This window comes from Delphinus delphis, chromosome 9 (assembly GCF_949987515.2).
Source record: "Delphinus delphis chromosome 9, mDelDel1.2, whole genome shotgun sequence".
In the NCBI taxonomy this organism is placed as follows: Eukaryota; Metazoa; Chordata; class Mammalia; order Artiodactyla; family Delphinidae; genus Delphinus; species Delphinus delphis.
The window spans coordinates 14,647,980-14,671,356 of record NC_082691.1 but is presented as its reverse complement, the minus strand read 5'-3'; the positions used below and the strand labels follow the sequence as shown (position 1 = coordinate 14,671,356).

The 23,377-nt window shown below is 34.6% G+C and overlaps 1 protein-coding gene across 3 annotated transcripts in view; it reads left to right on the top strand.

The window, feature by feature from the left end:
• CDK13 (cyclin dependent kinase 13) overlaps window positions 1-19,700 on the top strand; it is a 113,522-nt gene extending 93,822 nt beyond the window's left edge. Inside the window, exons 10-14 of one of the 3 annotated variants that reach the window (XM_060020215.1) lie at window positions 3,659-3,775; window positions 4,354-4,485; window positions 10,290-10,495; window positions 13,936-14,208; window positions 14,833-19,700. In XM_060020215.1, the coding sequence (XP_059876198.1) occupies window positions 3,659-3,775; window positions 4,354-4,485; window positions 10,290-10,495; window positions 13,936-14,208; window positions 14,833-15,683 (1,579 nt within the window). In that variant the 3' untranslated portion in view covers window positions 15,684-19,700. Of the gene's footprint in view, window positions 1-3,658; window positions 3,776-4,353; window positions 4,486-10,289; window positions 10,496-10,946; window positions 13,133-13,755; window positions 14,209-14,832 lie in introns of those variants that run through there. The other 2 variants (XM_060020213.1, XM_060020216.1) reach the window with 2 other exon arrangements.
• Window positions 19,701-23,377: the final 3,677 nt, after the last annotated feature.

The window sequence follows — 23,377 nt, the reverse complement described above, 5'->3', positions numbered from 1 at the left end:
ATGTATACCAACTAAAAAGTAGAATACAGCATTACACTAAAATAACAGTACTTTGATTAGGCTCAAGTGGTATTCCTCTTTTGAACGTATGGATGACTAAATATTCTAAAATCTCTTAATTTGAAAATCTCTTACTAACGTCATAACTATAATTCATGACATTAGTAACTCAGGGAAGAAAATGCAGGTGATGATTGTAATAGAGTTTCTAAAAATCAAACTGATAGAACTAAAGAAGTATCCTTTTAAAATTTAAAAGCCACAAAAATAAAACCCATAGTCAAAAGGAATAAATCAATGCTTTCTAAGCAGGAGGTATATGTGAATTTGTATGTGTCTGTGAATATCTTTACTATGTGTTGTGTTTCTCAAGCTAAAAGTTATCATCTTTCCCAGTGGTAAACAATGAAAGTACTCCCATTAAAATCAGAAACCAAACAAAATTACCTAATATTGTGTGGCATGATTAGCATTTTAACATTGTTTGGAAATTGCCACATAATGTAGCATACCATGATGATAAAAAGGAATACATGTTTGAAAAAATATAGATGAATTGTGATTATAGGTGATGATAATAAACCTGGAAAGCCTCAAAGAAACAACTGTTAAAAGAAAACTATGTTAGGAACCATAGGCTCTCAGATGGCGATCTAAATTTTTTATGTCAAATTTCAACCATTTCCTATAACAAAACTCTTCTAGTTATTGCTTAGGAAATATAATAGGGATAGGAACACATTCAAAAAGCAAAAACTAAAACCCATAAAAGGAAATATACAAGATCTAATTGAAGAAATTTATAAGTATACCTTGGAAATATTGCAGGTTTCGTTGTAGACTACCACAATAAAGCAAATATCAAAATAAAGTGAGTGACACACATTTTTTGGTTTCCCAGTGCATATAAAGTTATGTTTACACTATACTGTAGCCTATTAGGTGTGCAGTAGCATTATGTGTGTATACCCTAATTTTAAAATACTGTATTGCTAAAAATACTAACCATCATTTGAGTCTTTGGCAAGTTGTAGTCTTTTGACTGATGGAGGGTTTGAAATACTGTGAGAATTACCAGAAAGTGACACAGAGACACAAAGTGAGTAAATGCTGTTGGCAGAATGGCGCCAATAGACTTTCTGACACACGGTTACCACAAACCTGAAGTTTGAAAAAAAAAAAATCTACAAAGCACAATAAAATGAGGTATGCCTGTATAAAACCAAAGGAAGTATAAAAATAGAAATATTAAGCTTTGTAAAGACAGCAATCCGTTCTAAATTGATAAATTCAGAGCAGCAGTGGAATCCCAACAGGATTCTCTTACTTTTGGAGTGTGACAGTATTGATTCTACAATTCATCTGTAAGGAAATACTGAAAAGAATAATTAGAGGAATGAGTAGATAGAGGGGTTTGTCCTGTAAGTCTTATGAAAAATGTAAAGGTATCATATGATATTGACACCAGAGTAGATAAATCAGTAAGTCAAAATAGATTCTCAAAACAGACCTCAGATATTTAGGGATTTAGCATATGATGCATTTCAAAATGTCTTCAGTAAATGATTTGGGGATAGCTAATTGACCATCAGGCACTGATTTTGCCAATATGCAGTTATCAACTGCTGTCATGTCTGCTTCCCTAATTTCTAAAACTTTTCCCTGTCTTAGAATGTCTATTTCGTCCTGTATGCTGCTACCAGTTAGATAACTTTCCCACTCAACTATCTTCCCAGAACACATAAAATAATTAAAACTGTTTAGCTAAGAGGTAATGAAACTGATTTTTATTATAAGGCTATTAATGAGCCAGATGCTAGCTCATTTAATTTCACAGGTCCAAAGTAAAATTAATCCCCATTTTACAAAAGAGCAACAGATTCTAAGCAATGCAATTTTACCAATATCACAGACAGAATTCAGTTCTAAAGTTCGTTTTCAAACTCTGTCTTCATTATAGTTAGGCAGACTGCCTCTTGAAACTGTATTGTATGGCCCCTGTCTAATGCTTCCAACTAAACCTCCCTTAGCCCTAAATTCCACCTATACTGATTTCCTTAGTCTTCCTCCCACAAATGTTTAGACTTTGCTACTTCCGTGACTTTGCCTATGCACTAATCTTTGCCAGTAACATAGTTCTCTTATTCCCTTTTCCACCTGTCTATTGTTTACTTATCCTTTGAGTTGTAGGCAAAATTCTGCACCTCTTCTCTAACTTGAGTACGTTTTCTTGTATTTCTGTAGTTGAAAGTATCTTTCATTTTCTTTATTCCATTATATTTTATACTTCTGTCATGGTGCACATAAATCTGCCAGGGATTGATTATATTCATCTAGTTACTTGGGTATATTATGTAGTATACAAAAATGAGAGAGTGGTTTTGACATAGTTTTCTTAAGCTCCGCTAAAGGATGTCTGGCAACTTTAGTTGTCACTTGCTTATGTACATTGGTGCATGTATTTATATTTATGTATATATGGAATATTTTTACTTTTAGTCAGTGATGCATGGACATTTTCTTTTCCTATATGAAGACTAGCTGATAATTTTATATAAAATGGGGCTTCCCTGGTGGCGCAGTGGTTGAGAATCTGCCTGCTAATGCAGGGGACACGGGTTCGAGCCCCAGTCTGGGAGGATCCCACATGCCAAGGAGCAACTAGGCCCGTGAGCCACAACTACTGAGCCTGCGCGTCTGGAGCCTGTGCTCTGCAACAAGAGAGCCCGCGATAGTGAGAGGCCCGCACACCGCAATGAAGAGTGGCTCCCGCTTGCCACAACTAGAGAAAGCCCTCGCACAGAAACGAAAACCCAACACAGCAAAAATAAATTAATTAATTAATAAACTCCTACCCCAACATCTTCTTAAAAAAAATGTACATTTATTCTTGAGATTCAGTATACTCAAGCATATTTAAACAATTTTTCATCTACATATTATCAAAACATTAGTTTTAAATGTTTACCAGCTAGAGCTATTTGTTATAGCATTTCTTCAGTTTACCATAACAAAGACTTACTAATTAATATAAAAATAATGAGGGATTTCAAGATATAGATAGAGAGTAAAGCAGTTAAAATTTCTAAATACCTTGCAATCAGAGGCACTACTGAAATCGAAGAACTTCTATGTTTCAGGAATGTGACTTTTAGGGTCCTCCTGTTGATCGAATTCAGCAGCAGTCTACAGTTCAGTTAGCTTCTTCAGTGTAGGAAATCTTTTCTGCTATCATTGCAAACTTCATTATATTCATAAGAGGTGATGATTAGGTACCTATAAAACCAGAGAAAGACATATACTAAACTCTAGTTCCTCAGTTTATTAGCATAAAAATTTTAAATTTTGGTTCAAAATATGCTCAACATATTTTGAATGTTGCCTGTGTTTTTAAGATTTGATTTTGCAGATATGAAGGTTTTCTTTCTAGGAATTGGACTGTTTGGAGTGTTAGAAGCATTCACTGAAAATAAATTGAATTCTTAAAACAAGTAATTGATTTGGGATGACTAAAATATTTAATGAAACTAGTATACATTGTATCAGGACTTCAACATTTGTATATTTAAAAATGAGTTGATGTTTTGTATAGCAGTTGTATGTATGATTTTTTTCTGTGTAGTTTATATTGATGTACTTCTTTTTGTGTGTTGTTCAGCCGTATATGTGGAAGTCCATGTCCTGCAGTGTGGCCTGATGTAATCAAACTACCATATTTCAACACCATGAAACCAAAGAAGCAATATCGTCGAAAGTTAAGAGAAGAATTTGTTTTGTAAGAAGGGGATGCTTAAACATCCATATTGCATTGATTTTTTTTTTAAGTTATTTCTTGAGAATTCTAAATGTCACTGTAGCCTCTGTTGACCTAAGGTCGACCTATCACAATTCTTCTATGTCATTTAATTTTGAGTTCCCTTTGCTACATGCAAATTACCATTTTACCATCATTATGAAATCAGTGCTTTGGAGTTATGTGTTTGATTTAGTCTTTACCTGAAAGAAGTTTAATAATACCATTTAAAATTTTAAAGAAACCACTTACAAGATACTTGAACTGAGTTTTTTACTTTGTTGTAGGAAACTATTCTGTTAAGTTTTTAATTTATGTTAAAACAGCAAATTGCCCATAGAGCAGTAAAATATACTATTGTTTGCCAAATTTCAAATTATTTAGAATAATAATTATAAAATTATGTAAAAATAAATATTTCTTTTAAGGAATATTTGGAACTTACTGGAATAAAGTATCACAAACATGTTATAAAATGCTAATATTTAAAATAAGCTCCTAAAGCAACATTAAGCTTGAGTCTAAGAACATGCATGACTTTTATAATCCTCTCATGCCAGTATTCCTGCAGCTGCACTAGACTTATTTGATTACATGCTCGCCTTGGATCCTAGTAAGCGCTGCACTGCAGAGCAGGCTCTTCAGTGTGAGTTCCTACGGGATGTGGAACCCTCAAAAATGCCTCCTCCAGAGTAAGTGACTTTTTACTATATGCAGAATCTGGACAATATTAATAACATCATTATGTAGCTATCAAAAGCTATTCCATGATTAGTTAAGTTAAAAGAAAGAATAAATCAAAAGGAATAGAATAGCAATAGTGTACATAATTTGCACATCTAGAATGCAGAGCCTTGCTTTATGGTCAGCTAACCATAGGACTAGCAGAAGCAGCCTTCCTCTAGTTAATTTTATTAATATATTTCTACCGTAAAAAAAAATGTTTATTGCTGCTGCTATTGTAGTACTGTTTCTGCCAGCACTAGTTGCTTAGCTAAAATTTTGAGTGCTATGCTAAGCATTTCTCATGTATTACATTAATCTTTATAATCTTAACAGGTGAGTATTATTATCACCATTTTACAGAGAAGGAAGCAGGCTCAGAGAGGTTAAGAAACTTGCCCAAGAATACAAATCTAGTAAAGGGTGAAGCCAGCTCTGAAATTCAAGTTAGTTCTATAACAAAAAGAGGTTCTGAAATATTCCTCAGCAGACTCTACAGTAGAAAATTCTTATCATTGAATAAAAATATTAGTGTCAAAAGCCTGTATGGAATGCGTCTACTGTCTGATGGTGGGAGGTGGGTGTCGGGAGGCAGGGAATGCACAGAGTCTGGGCGTCAGAATGGCTGGGTTCTTGAACCTTCACTCCCTGTGGCTCCTGTAATTTCTCTAGGATTGATTTCGGGAAGGGGACAGAGCAGTGCATTTGGTTCTCCTTGATAGGATCTAGAAAGTTTGTAGAAATTTACTTAGTAATTTTAAAAATGATGATGAGTGTCACAAAAACAAACCTGTCCCTATAACAATAAAATGTGTCCATGTAATAACAATTAGCATATTGTGAAGGAACAGACATGGGATTTGGAGTTCAAATCCTGCCTCTTCCACTTAATTAATTAGATTGGTCTTATTATAGTTCTGTGAGACCATCATATTTGGCTTTAGTTTTTACTGAATTGTATGTGAATAGCCTTTGTGGGATGATTTGGAAGGCAAAAAGGATCTATCATCTGACACGTTGAGGGACCTGAATCATTCACTGTTGAATTGTTTCATGGATTTTTTTGCTTATCAGTATATATCAGCAGTCTTGAAACTTTGGCTTTAGTACCTCTTTAAAGAATTTTTTTAAACTTTCGGTTTGGAAAAATTTCAACTCTATACAGAAAAATAGGAAGAATATTACAATGAACAGTCATATGCTCTTCATCTAGGGTCAAACACTTAACTAAAATTTGGACACATTTGATTTATCACTCCATATCTTTTTTTCCTGAACTATTTGCATATTATATTGTGGGAATGACATTTCACTTATAAATAATTCACCATGTTCTCTATAAGAACTGGGACTTTATTCTGTATAACTACAATATCATTATAAAGCATAAGAAATTTAACATTGTATTAGCTAATAGTTTATATTCAGATTTCTCTAGTTGGCACAATAGTTTCCTTTGTAGTCTGTTTTTCTGTTTGTTTTGGTTTTGGTTTTTTTGGATAAACAATTGATTCCAAGCTCACACATTTCATTTAGTTGTTATGTCTCTTCAGTCTCTGAGGAAGACTTCTTACAACATTGACATTTTTGAAGAGCTAGCTGTTTTGTAAAGCATTCTACAGTCTGACTTTAACTACTACCTCATGATTAGTAATTAGTGTTTCTTTTTTTTTTTGGCAAGAATGCTACCTAGGGTAGTGATAGGTGCTTCCTGCTGTATCACATCAAGAGGAATATAATGTCATTTTTCTCCCATTATTGGTAGTACTAAATTGATATCTTGGTTTAAGTGGTCCACATGAAAGAATTCTGGTAAAACTGTATTGAACACATTTTAAATAGACATCTAAATTTTTAAAATCAAGGGTTCAAATAGTTGCAAAAGGTATAATTTTCAGTGTCTAAGTGTAGACACTTTAAAATAGAGCAGTTAAATCATCTTGTAAATGTATTTAGTGGAATCAAAATACCTTAGCATTTGATATTCATCAACATTCACTCAGAAAATGTATGAACAAACTCTTCATCAATTGGACACTGTTGGGGGGGGGTGTGTGTGTGTGTGTGTGTGTGTGTGTGTGAACTTACATTGCTTCTGCACGTTTTTAATGTAGCATATATTTATGCTTGAAAGTATTTTATTGATTACCCTATAGTACTTCTTTAAAACAAATATATGTATAAAAATGGAAATTTAATTTAAAAATTTCCTCTGACTACGAAGCTCTTTTTTTCTTGATTAAATTATTGCATGTATTAGTAGTACATATTTCAGTTTAAAAAAAAGAAAAAAATTAGTAAATTTTGTTGGAGATGCAACCTTAATGAAATAGTGCTGAGATTTTTTTCCCCAAGCAATTTGCGTATCCATTAATTAATATTACTTATTCTAGAGTGAGGATATAGTTCCACATTAATTGTGATTTAAAACTTTCTGTAAGTACTCTTTTAAATAAGCATTTGAGACTGGATGGAGTTTTGTCATAGTTAAATCACTGAGTTCTTTGAACTTCTTCCACATTATGTCCCCAAAGTCACAGTGCTCTGTCATCAAAAATTATTTTAATGACCTTTCAGATGTCAACTTAAGATTCTTTCTCTAATTTTCATGACAGTAAAGAATTGGAAACCACATGACTTGCCAAAGATTTCTTATCCAGTCATTAATCATTTTTTTTTCAAATTTTAAGAAAATAAACCAAAGAAGCTTTACCAATATTTATTACATGACTTCTTCTTATACTTGTTGCTTTTCCTTGTATTCGCACTTTCTTAATCCAGTATACTTAGAAAAGGTTAGGAAGTCAACATGTAATTTCAGTACTACTTAACCAATCCATTTGCTAAATTGTGTTTCTTATTACATTTTTAAAATATATGCTTTTGTCGAAATCTTGGAACTGTAGATGTATCCCATTCAATTTGTGGAAAATGTTTGCCACATAATAGGAAATTCTGTTCATATTGTCAAACACATCACCTAAATTCACTTAACTTTTATGAGAACACACCCGACTGCACTTTTGCATTAAAAATAAATATGTTAGTACACATTTTGGTAAACATTCTGTAAACCAGCAATAAATTATGGTACATCTTTGTTAAGTACATCACTAAAGCAATCAGGTTGAAATTATAGTGATATTGATGTGATATTTAAATAAAAAATTATATAAACAATATAACATCTAGTTACTTTGTCATATGTAATGGGTAGTTAAAATTATAAAATTTAACTAAGGACTCTGAAGAAAGGCATTGGAATTCCTTTGGGAAATAGCCATGTGTATTAAATTTATCAGTTTTTTTAGGAATAAGCAAATGAGTGGGGTAATAAAAAAAAAAACTCCATTAATTTTATTAGATGTCCTGTCACACTTTTTTAATGTACTTAATGAAAAGAGTATGTATTGCTAAGAAGTGAATTAGGCCAGCAGCTTGTCTATAATTTTATTTTTTCTTAAAAGCATTAAACAATTCATAAGATAAATACGATCAACTATAATTGGAATAAATATTTCATGATATGATATGATAAAAAAATACTTTTAAACTACCTTGCTGAATGACGAAACATGAATATAATTCTTACTATGTGAGAGGCACTGTCCAAGCGCTTACATATGTTAACATATATTACCTGAACTCCACAAGGTAGATTGTCTTGTTAACCCCATTTTTAAAGATAAGCAAACTGAGGCACCGAGGTCAAGTTACTTGCCTATGAGACACAATAAGTAAGTGGCTGAGCCGGTATTTGAACCTTTAGAAAAGCACACATTAAAAATTTGGTTGTCCTGGAAACATTCCTGGTACGTCTAATAGTCAGCATCACTAACCTCTCTATCCTGTTTAGCTATTTGTTGGGTAATGTTTATCTTTCCTACTGTTGAGATCATCCATAAAGAATCTCTTAACGTTTTAATTGTGGGAGGGAACAGAAGCCCTTTTTAGTGGATTTCTTTGCTTTATTCTCATGGGACTCTCCAACAAGAGCAATGCATTCCTTGAACATCAACATGGGAAAAAAATGAAATCACTTCAGTCCCCCCACTCTGCAGTACTGCAGTATGTCTGAATTCAGAATAACCCCAACAGAAGCTAAGGTTACACATCTTGTAACACACACACACACACACACACGCGAAAGGTTTTTGATGGCTTAAAGCTTCCCAGTATCAATATTTCAAATTGTCCCTTTGTTTGTTACTCCAGGAGGTTTTTACACGCTGAGGCAATGCACCATAGTAAGATGGCTGAGAGGTATGCCTTTGTTTTGTTTTTGGACCTCAGGTGCATAGACTTGGTTTAATCATAATCCTTGTGTCACTCATCATTAGTCCATGCATGGCTCCCTTTTTTTCTTTTAGTTACTTAATTTAATTAGTTATTTTAAATGATGTTAAGAAGCAGCCATGACCTTACCAAATAAAAGCTAGAATCTTGACAATAACCTACTTTACTCATATCATACCCTCTCCGCCCACAACCTGTCCCGCTTGCCTTCCTCCACCTGAGGTAACCATCATCCCTGTTTTCTTTTGTATATACTTTTTGTTGCCATCTATATGTACTCATAAAAAGTTATATCTTACAATTTTAGTTGCTTTTAATTTTATGAAAGAGTGTCATGCTGTTTGTAATCTGTTGGGAATGACTTTTTTTTCACTTAATATTATATTATATTGCTAAGATTTGACCATATTGTTGCATATGCCTTTATTTTATAACATGAGGTAAAACTAATTGTGAAAGAAGACGTGTGAAAGAACTTTCTGAACATGCAGGCCCTTCTCAAATACCAATTTTAGGAAAGAGGACATACGGATATGGAATTTCTTTTAGAATAATTCCAGGTATACTCCCTCAGAAAGTTTTCATGTATCCCTAGAGGTAAACATATCCAGGTTGAAGACCAGGTTGGGGCTGCTTAAGGGAATTTATAGATATTCTGGGCAAGTTTATTAACCTTTCCAAGCCTCAATTTTCTTATCTTTAAAATAGATATCATAGTAACTTCCCACTGGATTTTTTTTATTAGGGTAAGAAGAAAATACTTATAAATCAAATATTTGTCTTTCTTTAAACAAAAGTTATTCTGCAGTGTTTCAATTTTGTGAAATTATACGAGGTAGAATTGTTTCAGAATTATGGATAACTTTGATAGTTGCTAGTTATTCAGAACTCTCAATGATGATTGATGAACCTGGATTACAATCTATTTTTGAAACTCCTCTGTAGCAATCAGTTTAATTTTAGAGCATTTGACTATAGAAGCAAATAAGAGGGTCTCAAAAAGTAAAAAGCTTGTACTAGAAGGTTTTTCGCAAATTTATGTCCTAGCCTTTGCTACTTTTTAATTCCGTGTCTAGTTTCTGCAAGTGGCATATTTTTCACTTTTTTTTCCATGTCCTATTCAATGTATGTTGTACTATGATAAAAATTGGCTTTAAAAGATTGCACCAAGGCTAATAGTAACCTATTTTTGTGAACGTATATTCTTCATTCATAGTTTTAATAAGTTATTATTCATTGATTATCCAGAAGCCACAGAAAAATAGTTTGTCTGTATAGGTGAAGCCCTGAAGGAGGGGGGCATTAAGGGTGATTTGTGTTGGAGGAGTTTACAAAGCCTGTGTGTGAAATCTTCAAGATTAACTTGTGGGGGAGTGGGGGTGGCAGCTTTGGGGCTATGTAGTAAATATATTATCATTTTGTTGTTGTTGTTGTTAAGAAATGCCATGGATAAACAGTTTAATACTTTTTTTTCCAGCCTTCCTTTATGGCAAGATTGTCATGAGTTATGGAGTAAAAAGCGAAGAAGACAGAAGCAGATGGGCATGACTGATGACGTTTCCACAATTAAAGCCCCCAGAAAAGACTTGTCTCTGGGCATGGATGACAGCAGAACTAACACGCCTCAGGGTGTGCTGCCGTCTTCACAACTGAAATCTCAGGGCAACTCGAATGTAGCACCTGGTCAGTAATGCTTCCATGGGTTGATCTTCTTCACATTGTTTTGTGGCTGGCGTTAATTATATTGCTGTAGTGTTAAAGCACTTGTGGCTAAAAGTTGAACACTGAATTCAACATTTCCTTGTTATTCGATTGTGCCAGTACAGATGTTTCAGTGCTACCGGCACCACAATATTAAGCAATCTCAAGGTGAGATTAATTTATAAAGAAGGCATCAAATTACATATGATTAGTGGTGGGTCAGCTTTCTCTGCCTTCTTTTTTCCCCTAGTGCAAGACTCAGTAGGTCTTTTACTGACACTATTCTGTGAGGCACAGCATTCAATGTCTGTGGATGCTTTTCAGGAGTAAGAAGAAAGATAAAGGAAAACAGCCCGGAATCAGAGTAGAAGCTCTTTCATACTGTTTGTAATGTTCTCAGGTTACTTTTAATATATTTCCCAATATATTATAGAATCTCAGACTGGAATCTGAAATTGTGCCAGAAGTGACTTGAAGTATGATAAAGAAGGGTATTTTGGGGAAAGTTAAATTTCTTCGTCGGACTCAATCTGTTGTAAGAGTAAGCTTCTTCACGAGGAACCAACCTCTTCAATGTTGTCAGAAGTACAGTTAAATTCATTCTCTCATTTAGTTAACGACTTTAAAAAAAATGGAATCCACTTCTTCATTTTGCCTCATGAATCCAGAAAGCATTCAGCTTTAATATTTTTATGAAGACAGAGATGATAAGAAAGAAATACATGTATGTGTGGAGGTGGTGTTTTATTAAACATGAAAAATAGCCCAGCACTTACTAAGAGATGAGTAAGTATTGACTGCTCAGTTAGTTGGTTAAAACAGATCTGTGGATCAGATTGAACTTTTGGTGGTTAAATATAAATATAGAGTAGATTAGCTGAGAAAGCTTGAGAAAGATTACCTTAATGCTTTCCCATGTAGTCTACAAGCTTAGAGTTGACCTTGGTCAGACTACATTAAAATGCTAATACATGTTACTTTAAAAACCAAAATTAATTGTTATTTGTTGTTCAAAAGTATTCTTCAGAGTTTCTTGAAATAGTGAATTCCCCTTGTACATGAAAATATTTTATGTATATGTAGCTTAGGAGAAAAAAATGTTTATTTGTTGTACAAAGTGAGGGCTATCTATATCAAGTTCAGTATTATTTCTCTTCATGGTAAAACTATGTAAAATTTGGAGAAAGACAGAAGCAACAAGAAGTTTTCTTGGTTTGTGTTTATATCACCTGTTTTATATACCATCCACTACTGAAAAAGGATTTGAGATGGTTGTAACAGGAAATTTGGATGGTGGTCACTTGTCCCAGGCAACAGTTGTCATATTCCTTAATAAGACTACCAGGTGTTTATTTCTGCTTCTCTTCACGGAACTGATGTCCTTATTCCACTAGGAAGCCTAGTGGAATAGAGGGTAGTTATTTCACTCTATTTTCGCTGATAAAAAAATTCTGGGCTCATTTTGTTATTGTTTCTTAGCTTTGCATATTTACAACTCTGTTAATTTTAGAATTTCATTTTATCCCTCCCTCCCTCCTTCCCTTCTCTTTTCAAACTGTCAATATTAAGAAGTGAGGCTTCTAGTTTTTTGAAATAGGAATGAATCCTCTTTGCTCCATTTTCTACATCAATAAGTGCCATGAAATAAAAATGCCCCTTCTGTGTAGATGAGACACCACAGTTAAAGTGTACTTCTCTGAGCTCACATGGAGACTACCTCTGTTAATAGAGACATGAAAGGGAAAATGAGGAAAACTGGCACTTGGGGTGTAGCAAACAAGCATGGTTCCTTATTAATACCTGCGGATCACAAGGAGAACTTGCAAGAGTTTGTTTTGAATTATTCTAAAAATACTAAGAAGTAATAAAAAGTATATCAAAATATATAAAGAGAGAATATATTTAAAAAAGCATTAATCATCACTTTTTCATCTTGGAGTACTATTAGTCTGTCATCTGTGGTTATGGAAATTGCTTATCAGTATCTGTATTATCACTTAGCATATATAGTATTATGTACATTTGAGCCTTGTTGTTACGTATGACTCAGATAAACTTGCACAAGAACCTACGTAAACCATCACAAGTCTAAACTGAAAATTAGAAAAAGAAAAACAACTGTTTTCGTGGTCATGAATTAATGCCACCTTATATGTACATGATAAGCATGCTTCTGTAGGAGTTCCTAATTTACCAAGAGTGCTTAACTTTAAAAAAAAGAAGTTTGAATAAAAGACATTATATCAGACAGTCTACAAAATCCCAGTTTGAATTTACTGGAAAGATAAGGTTAGGTTTTTAGAAAATACGTGTTATTTTATATAAGCAGTACAGGGAGTGGTTAAGAGTTCAGACTCTGGGGACTTCCCTGGTGGCGCATTGGTTAAGAATCCGCCTGCCAATGCAGGGGACACGGGTTCGAGCCCTGGTCCGGGAAGATCCCACGTGCCACAGAGCAACTAAGCCCGTGTGCCACAACTACTGAGCCTGCGCTCTAGAGCCCGCGAGCCACAGCTACTGTAGTCTGCACACCTAGAGCCCGTGCTCCACAACAGGAGAAGCCACCTCAATGAGAAGCCCGCGCACCGCAACTAGAGAAAGCCCACACGCAGCAGTGAAGACCCCAAACAACCAAAAATAAATAAATAAAATAAATAAATTTATTTAAAAAAAAAAAGAGTTCAGACTCTGGAATCAGAATACCTGGGTTCAAATCTCACCTCTGCCACTTACAGAGTTTGTGACTTGAGCAAGTTATTTAGTCACTCTGGATGTCAGTTTCTTCTTCAGTGAAAAAAAAAATGGGGCCAATAATAAAGCATGCCGTATAAGGTTGTTGTGAGGAATAAAGGATATAAAATGCTCAGAAAGGAACCTAAAATTATAGTCGTCATTGTCGTCATCATCATCATGATCATCATCCAGTGCCCATTCTCAGGTGCTATTTCCTGGTCATGTCTATAGTATGGGGTTCTAATGGTGGTCTTGGTTTTCCTTTTGAAGTATTTACCCTTAAAGATAATTTATTCAAAAGGGACTGCAGTTCTTTTTCTTTTTTGTTTTATGTGCCGTTACATCTTAAATGTACATGAAATTGAACTAGAAAGAGATTCCCTTTTCACAGTATTTCTCAAACACTGTCCCACGAATGTACATTTTAATAGGGTAATACAGAGCCATTCTGTGGGGTGGGGAGAGCTGTGAATCATGGCAATTCTAATTAATACACGTTTTGTCTTTAGTAAAAACAGGCCCTGGACAGCAGTTAAACCACAGTGAATTGGCAATCCTACTAAACCTACTACAAACTAAAACAAGTGTTAGTGTGACTGATTTTGTCCAAGTGTTGAACATTAAGGTAAACTCTGAGACTCAGCAGCAGCTAAATAAAATAAACCTTCCTGCTGGAATTTTGGCAACAGGTGAAAAACAGACAGATCCATCAACACCACAACAGGAGTCTTCGAAACCGCTGGGAGGAATTCAGCCTTCTTCTCAGAACGTCCAGCCTAAAGTGGAGACTGATGCTGCCCAGGCGGCTGTGCAGAGCGCATTTGCAGTTCTGTTGACTCAGTTAATAAAGGCTCAGCAGTCAAAGCAGAAAGATGTGCTACTGGAAGAGAGGGAAAATGGATCGGGACATGAAGCGTCATTACAACTCAGGCCACCTCCAGAACCTAGCACTCCGGTGTCGGGTGAGTGTACAGTAGCAGACCACTAAACGGCTGCATTCACACTGTTTTCTTGCTGTTGATGATTAGCTATAACGCGTAGTGTTTAGTAGCTTTGCTAGGAGAGGTCCTGAAAATTCTCAGGTCACTGGTTATAGGTTGGTTTCTTAGTCCGTGTACTCCTAGGAGTTGATTCTTTAACGAATTATCTGTGGGTGATAGAACTCATGAATGCTGTCAACGTTTCTCATGTGAACCTATGGTTAAGAAATAATCTTTCACTCCAGTTGCAGCAGGATGATTGACCAAGGCAGAAACTTTATGTATACAGTAGCTTTTGTTCTTCAGGCAGTAAATAGGTACATGTGAGATGCCAAATACAACAAAATTTTTCTGTCACCATAGACTCAAATGGTAGCAGGCGATATTTTAATAGTTACATATACCTTTTTCTTTTTCATTTGACTTTTGGGTTGTTTTTGTTTGGTTGGTTGCGTTTTTTTGTTCGTTTGTTTTGTGTGTGTGTGTGTGTGTGTGTGTTTTGCCAGAGATGTAACTTCTAATGCTCTTTAGAAAACATTAACTATTTTGAAATTTTTGTTTTCTATGGTAACTTTCGACTCTCTTTTTTTGCCTCGTTTCACTTAGGGCAAGATGACCTCATCCAGCACCAAGACATGAGGATATTGGAGCTCACGCCAGAACCAGATCGGCCTCGTATTCTGCCTCCTGATCAGCGACCTCCTGAGCCACCTGAACCACCGCCAGTCACTGAAGAAGATCTAGATTATCGGACAGAAAACCAGCATGTACCCACCACTAGTTCTTCGTTAACTGACCCTCATGCTGGAGTGAAAGCAGCCCTGTTACAGCTGCTTGCTCAGCATCAGCCCCAGGATGATCCCAAAAGAGAAAGTGGTATTGACTACCAAGCAGGAGACACTTATATGCCCCCTTCAGACTACAAGGACAATTTTGGATCCTCTTCTTTCTCTTCTGCTCCTTATGTGAGCAGTGATGGTCTAGGAGGCGCCTCTGCTCCACCATTGGAACGACGTAGCTTCATTGGAAACTCAGATATTCAGTCCTTGGATAACTACAGTACTACTTCATCTCATTCTGGTGGTCCACCTCAGCCTTCTGCCTTTTCCGAGTCATTTCCCAGTTCAGTAGCTGGATATGGAGACATTTACCTCAATACAGGTCCCATGTTGTTTAGTGGAGACAAGGACCATAGATTTGAATATAGCCATGGCCCCATTGCAGTCCTGGCAAACAGCAGTGACCCTTCCACAGGGCCAGAGAGTACTCATCCTTTGCCAGCAAAGATGCACAACTATAACTATGGTGGTAACTTACAGGAAAACCCAGGTGGCCCTGGCCTCATGCATGGACAGACCTGGACTTCTCCTGCCCAAGGACCTGGGTATTCACAAGGATACAGGGGACACATTAGCACATCAGCTGGCAGAGGTCGAGGCAGAGGGTTACCATACTGAGTATCTGTTTTTCCTCAGGCACATCATTTTTATCTGGAAAGACTTTTCTAGCTGCAGTTTAAGGCAGCGATCCAAGAGACTTGAATAATATTAATTCAACAACAGCTTTATTTTTATGTGGAAAAGGGTCTTGCATACAATAGTTTAAAAAAAAAAGACAAAAAAAACCTTTGCTTAAATTCATGCTGTTCTAAAAAACTAGATCTGTTGATTGTACATCTTCACAAATTCTAGTTAACAATTTTATTTTGTATTCTTGCAGTTTTAAGTGGATGCTAATCTTAGGGACATAAAAGTCTTTTATGGCCCTCTTGCAGATCTTCTGAACTATGCACATTTGTGCTTTTTTGTAAGTTTGGACCAACTTTTATGTAACAAACAACCAACCCCTCCCCGCCTCCAGTTTTACAACAATCAGAAAGGGCACTGATTTATTTGGTATTTTTCTTTTTACAAAGCTACCTTTAGTCAAAGGTCACTGTCAGTCTTTGCACCTGCTTTCAGTGTTATTGTGAAAGGTGTAATTTGTGCTCATTTCAGAAAATAAAACACAACCTTTCTCTTGATGGAACAGTTTTATAAAAAAAAAATGGTCAACGTTATTTTTGTTTTATTTTGCAGATTATCATAGCCTAGCAAAATGCATTCAAATGAAATAGCGGGTTTTATATGAAAAATATGGGTGGGGTGGGGAGGGTAAGTAAGTGCCTTAACAGGTAAGCCTAAGGTCTGAGAAAGTAGTTAACCTTTACACCCATTTGTCTTCTAAAGGGAATCAATGCATTGTATTGAAGAGGCAGGGAGCTCTCAAGTGTCTAGGGGCTGCCTGCTGGGCTCCTCTTAGGTTCATTCCCTCTGCCTATCACACTTTCTCCTTTTCTTTGGGTTGTGTTACCTTCCACTACCACCTTCTCTTGATAGGGGAGTGAGAGCAAAGAAAGGGAGTCCAACTCCCAACAGCACCTTTTGTTACTTCTGAGAACAAGGTCTGAAAAGTTGTGTCATTTAAATGGTTGAAAATAATAGCTAAATGAGAATTTCAGAGTACCACTTTCTTTCAGGCTGCCACATTGTCCCTGTTTCCTTTTGCCATGCATAATTGGAGGGCAGTAGCATAGAAACAAGGCTTAATAACAGAATTGGCATCATTCTGTTAAAGTTCATGGGGGGAGGGATGGCGAACACCTTATTTTAAGTTATACAGTTGCCATTTTAAGACAAAGTTAACTGTTCATTTTACTCGTTAACTAGAAACATTGCTTAGGTTGAATTTACTGAAGTAAAAAGAAAAAGTAGTGCAAAAAAACCCTCTTATTCTCTCTCCTCTCACTTCCTACGAGGTTTACTACAACTTCTTCTGCCACACCTAGAGTAACTTTATTTTAGTTCATTTTAGAGTGATGGATAACCCTTATTTCAACTGTAATGGTGTCAAGTTTAACTAACTTGGTGTGTGCACTCAAACACACATACCATTATAATAATCCTAGAAAGGAACCAAAGGTAAATAACCAGTGTTGCCATTAGCATGAAATGGCAAAACAGACTCTGGAAAGGAGAGCTGTGCCAACTCACCGTTTGTTTTAACTGTTCTCCCGGTAACTTATTTTTTGATTGGAATCTTAAATTGGAACAACTGTTATCAAATGGAAATGGCTCCAGTTCTAAAGTCAGTCTTTTAATCCTGTGCCCACTATCTGACTTGTGAACCTTCATTTCAAAACAGTACATGGGAAGCATTATAGTTTGGTAACAGAATAGTTTCAAGTTAATAATTCACCATTTTACTGCTATAAAATGAGTTGATGTCTTTTGATGGAATTTTTTTTTGTTGTTGGGGAGAAAGAAATGAATGGAAGAAAAATTATTTTTCTTTTATTTGAATATTGAATACTAACAACTTATAATAAAACTACATTGCAGGAAGTGAAGAAATATTTTGAAATTTAGCAAAATAGCTACAGTATTCAAGTATCTGGAATTTTAATATGGTGAGTCTTAGAGCTTTAGACTTTCCTATAAGTGACAGTATCTAAGTTATTCTTAATAGTCACACTTGATAATTCTGCTGACCGTAGCAGCTAACCTAAAATTGAAGATATTTATGTGACATGAATAGCCTGTGTTTTAAAAATTAAATATTTTATATAAAATTGAACTGTGTTTGGATAGTTTTTCCTAACATTTAAGTTATGTATTTATGTTGGGAGAGTGGCTGGGAGGACAAGGAAATTGTTGCTTGAAATTGAAGATTTGAACTATAGCTCCTAATATTACCCTAAGACAGCATTGATTGTGAGACAACAGTATTTTATGCACTAGTTAGGAAAAGTGTTGCCAGTTAAACCACAACTCAAGGCTAAGATACATCAATTGTAATATACTTCCCAAGTTCAGAGATGTTATTATATGAAAGAATGTTTCTTAAAATTGATGAAATATGGTAGTAAAACTCTTAATGCATCCTTTCATATCATTTAATACTTAAGTAAATTTGGATTAATGAAAAGAACAGGGTTGGGAAATCACTAATTCTGTATGTTATAATAACTGCAGTAATCACTGAGTATTCTTGGGTGAAATTTAAGGAACATAAAATGTTACTTAAGTTTTTTTTGAAAGAAACAGGTAAGTCAGGTTGCAAATGAGAAGATGAAAATAGAAAAAGATTGGACCTACCAAAAGAAGAATATATTTATTATCTCCCATGTGAAATTCCCTTATGTATTTCTTGATACAGCAGCTTTTTCTGCATGCAACTCATGTTTCCCAAGTCTTCAATCCATTATTTGTTGGAGAGTTGCTGTCACCCATGAAATTTTAAGACTCATTTTAAGGGTTTATTGATTAAAATAGTTTGTGGACTGTGAGTTAAGATAGTGCTTTAGGGCTTCCCTGGTGGCGCAGTGGTTGAGAGTCGGCCTGCCGATGCAGGGGACACGGGTTCGTGCCCCAGTCCGGGAAGATCCCACATGCCGCGGAGCGGCTGGGCCCGTGAGCCATGGCCGCTGAGCCTGCGCGTCCAGAGCCTGTGCTCCGCAACGGGAAAGGCCACAACAGTGAGAGGCCCGCGTACCGCAAAAAAAAAAAAAAAAAGGCTTCAGAAAAAAACAGGGAAATAAAATTTTAGAAAACTTAATTAGGAGCCTGTAGAGGCTGTTTGTTTCATATATGGATAGTCTTTAAAAAGGAGGTGACTCATTTTCTTTTTTAAAACAATGGTTACCTAAATATCTAACAATTAGATAATAAGACTGAATCTTTCACTTAAACATTTTTTCTGTCTGTAGGAGGAAGGTCCGTTATCAGCAGGCCTGCAAACAAACACTGCTTTTAAATTCTTTCAAGTTCTTATAGTTTTAAGCGGTTTTATAAGGGGAGCAATGGTTTGTCATTTACCAAAGGCCTCTCCAGATAATTTCTTAAACTGTTTCTAGTTTAATTAAAAATAAAAGCTATTAAGATAAAAGCTATCAAGGGATCCAGTTGAAGGTGGGGAAAACAAAATTTTGATCATATGGGAAAAGAACTTGCTCTTTGAATTGTGTAGACTAACACTTTGTGGGTCTTATTCCTTTCACCATATCAAATGTCCCATTAAAAAAAAATTTTCTTACTGAAAATGCCACATTGAAAATGAGGCTCTGTAGTGAATCACACTTTAATTTTTTTCACAATTAAGTTAATTTGTTGTAAAGGTGTGCTTTTTTGCAAGAATTTTTAGTAAAGTCTCATAACTCCTAAATCTAATGTGTTTAATATAAGCCATTTGTTTAACAAAAGAAAAAAGACTGTATTTGATAGTCTGTAAATAAACTGCCCTAAAAATCCAGGCTATTTTTATCCTTGTTTTCTTCTTGCTCATATACAGAACAGACTCTTAGAAATAATCTTATCTGATGAGGATGAGCAACTTGTTACAACCGCTGTGTCATGCTTTATAGACAATGCTTTAAACCTGGAACCCTTCTTTTTTACTTTTTGTACATATTCAAAAATGTAGGAACACATCCAGAGATAACCACCATTAATATTTTGCATGTGTTGGATGTCTTTTCTTACAACAGTGGGATTATACTGCCCATAGCTTTGTAATTAGAGTTTTTCATTTAATAATATTTTGTGAACATCCTTCTATGTCAGTAATTAAATTCCATCCTCTTTTAGTGATTGTAAATTACTCCTTTATAGAAGAACCAAAACTTAACAATTCCTCGTTGCTGGACACAAAATATTTCTAACTTTTCTGTTATAATGTGAGGAAAATCTGCGTAAGTACAAACACACAAATGTACATAATTTCCTTGGAGTTGCTGACCTAAAGAATGCCCATCTAAACTTTTGCTATATCCATATTGCCCTCAGGAAAGGTTTGCAAGTTTTACATTCCTATTACTTTCCCTTTTCATTTAGTTATGCTGGGTATTTAAGCATTTTAAATCTTTGCCATTTTGACAGGTGAGAAGTCATCTTGTTTTATATTTCTCTGATTACTAGTGAAATTTATATACATGCTAGCTGGGTGTCTTTTGTGTATTAACTATTCATATGTTTAGTTATTAGGTATTTCCTCTCTGTTGCTTTGAAGAGCTTTTTATAGAAGGTAGGTAGCCCTTTGTGAACTATAATCTTAAAAATACTGTGTGGTGTGTTTTGATAAAGGAAAATTTAATAGTTACATGTAGTCGAATCTATTCATCTTTTCCTTCTGGTTTCTCCTTAGAAAAGTTTTCCGTAGCCCAAGGTTATTTTACTTTTTACACAATTTTGTTTTACTTCTCTGGCTTTCTGCTTTTACACTTAATTCTAAACTGTTCTAGAATTTATTTTGCTAAATATTGTGAGGTAAGGATCCAACTTTATACTTTTTCTGAATGGCTATACTAACTATGCCAACAGTATTTGTTAAATAGTTCATCCTATCCATAGTTTTAAAATGTCATCTGTCTTATTTGGGTCTGTTTCTGGGCTTTTCAGTTATGTTCCACCCTGATCTTTCTCTTCTGGTTAGAAGTACATTTGTATTATATTTTCATAAACTACGTGTAGCACATATCAGGCTGCAGTATTTGTTTTAAGATGGCACATAATTTAATTGTCCATTGTTTCAAAGCTTGTCTATTTCTGCCTGTTTTTCCTTGGGACTTCCTGAATCACTTTGATCACTTTCACCAAGTATCCTTTTAGGATTTTAACTAGAAACATATTGTTTAAATTAGTGTGGGGTTTTTTTGTTGTTCTTGTTTGGGTTGGTGGTTTTTTGCATGTTCCTCATTAAAAGTTCTGAAAGTTTCCTTACTGTAGTTCTGGTATGTTGGTTTTTTTAAGAGTTTCCAAAAATTTGTTGTTGTTGCTTCTAGAAATGGGCTCTTCATATTGTTATAAATAATATAATACTTTAAACTAGTCTGCTTATATAGGAAAGCTGTCATTTTTAAAAAACTGGCCACATTACTTCTATTATTTCTAATAGTTTTCAGTTGACTGAATATGATAATGGGCATTCTTGTTTCTGATTTTACGAACGTCTTAATTTTTTAGTATTTCACTCATGTATAATTTAAGCTATAGATTAGAAATAGAATAGTTTATTATGTTAAGAATTCATGAAGCCTATTTATCAGGATTAGATGTTAAATTTTTTTAAATGCTTTTTCATTGTAAAGCATTTTCTCCTTTGATCTATTGATGATAGGCACCAGTTATATTAGTAGAATCTAATACTGAGCCATTCATTAGAAATACTGCTGTATTCTATTGACTAACCCTGTATTTAGTATTTTGTAGTTATGTTTATTTATGAGAGGTAAGTCTGGTTTTAATTAACAGGTTTTGATAGTGTTACAGAAGAAACTGGAAAACTTGCGTTTTATTTGATTTAGAATGGCTTATGTGTCCTGAGAATGATTTTTTTTTTTAAGTTGATGCTGTTTTATTTATATCCAAATACACCTGACTTTTTTCTTGAAGGTGATTCTTTCACTGTTTCTCCATTTCCTCATGTGTCCTTGATCTTTTCAGGGTTCTCTTTCTTGAGTAAATGTTGGTAATTTTATTTTTTCTGAAATTCATCATATAGTCCATCTTATATTTAAAATGTTTTTAGCATACAGTTGTACTTAATAATCTCAGTGTTTTAAAAACATTTTCATCTATTGTTACATATCCTTTGTGTGTTTTTTCTCTTTTCCCTGATTAGACTAGTTAGGATTTGCCCCATTCTACCTCTGTCCTCTCACCACCAGGGAATAAAAATCTATCATTTATTTCTCATTTATTTTAAGAATTGGATTTTGATTCTTTTCTTCTACTTCCCTTATTTATCCTACCTCTTGAGTTGAATAATTGGTCCATTTGTTTTTCTTCCTTCCAATTCTAAAAGAAACTATTTTAATGCTATGAATTCTCTGATTATTTCTTTGCTTCCATCCAGTAGGTTAAGAATGTTGTGTTTTCAGAATATTTAGTGGCTGCAAATTTGATTGCTTGTTTGATCCAAGGATTATTTAGAATAGTGTGTTTCAATTTCCAGGTCGTTGGATATATTTTATTTTTTATTTTTTTGTTAATAACAGATTTTCTATTACATATAGTCAGTGTATGTAGTCTGCTTTGGGGAATTTATTAAGGATTTCTTTTTAGCCTGCCAAGCAAATAAAATTTGTAAATATTTCTTTAGGATAAGTATGTCATTTGATACAATTTGTCACATAAGCATTAAATCAATATTATTAAACACTGGTAAGATTCTCTATATCTTTACTTATTTCTCAAGGAGAAATGTAAAATAAACTCTTATACTGCTATTATGTATTTTTCCTTATATGTCTAATTCTTTTTGCTTTATATATTCAGTGCTATATTCACCACATACAGGTTCATAACTACTTAATCTCTGTTCCATTTATTCAAGCTTTTCAAACTTTAAATTCTACTAGGTCCAGTTTTAATATTACTACAATTGGTCTTTCTGTGAGTTTATTTCACACTCTGTCTGCTTGCCCACCTCACCCCCCCTTTTTTTTTAATGCTACCTTGCTGGCTTTGTTTTTAATCTTTTGCTAAAACTGGTTTTCTTTTTCTCTTTTTTAGAAATTTGTATTTTGAGGCTTTCTGTTGATTTGTAATGTGTATACAGACTTTTCTACTCAGCTTTAAATATTTCAAAGACATACACCTATTTCTTGAATGAATAACTTCAGAAGTTATATAAGAGTTGCTATAGACTGTCTCCTCTAAAAAGGTTGCCAAATCAGTCACCAAAAAGAGGAATGGGATTACCATGACTGACTTAGACCAGGGTCGAAGGAATGTTGGAGAGTCACTTGTAATTATTATTAGGCATTCATCTAAAAAAAAAGGCTGACAAAGTAAGGATCAGTGTTCTTGGATGTTAAAAACATGATTGTAAACAAACAAAAAAGTGGATGGGCTGTAAAATAGAATATCCACAGCTGAAGATCAAATTAGTGAGCCTGAATATCAAGCTGAGTGATTCTGGGAATGATCCCCCCTAAAATTCACTACTAAAAAATTAAAAGTTTAAAGGGAAAATTGAGAAATGGAGGCTAGATCTAGATATCCCAATATTCATCTGATAGGAGTTGCAAAAAGAGAGAACAGGTAGAATGGAGATAAACAAAGAAATACTAGAAGAAAACTTTCCAGAGTTGAAAAAGACATGAATCTTGTAT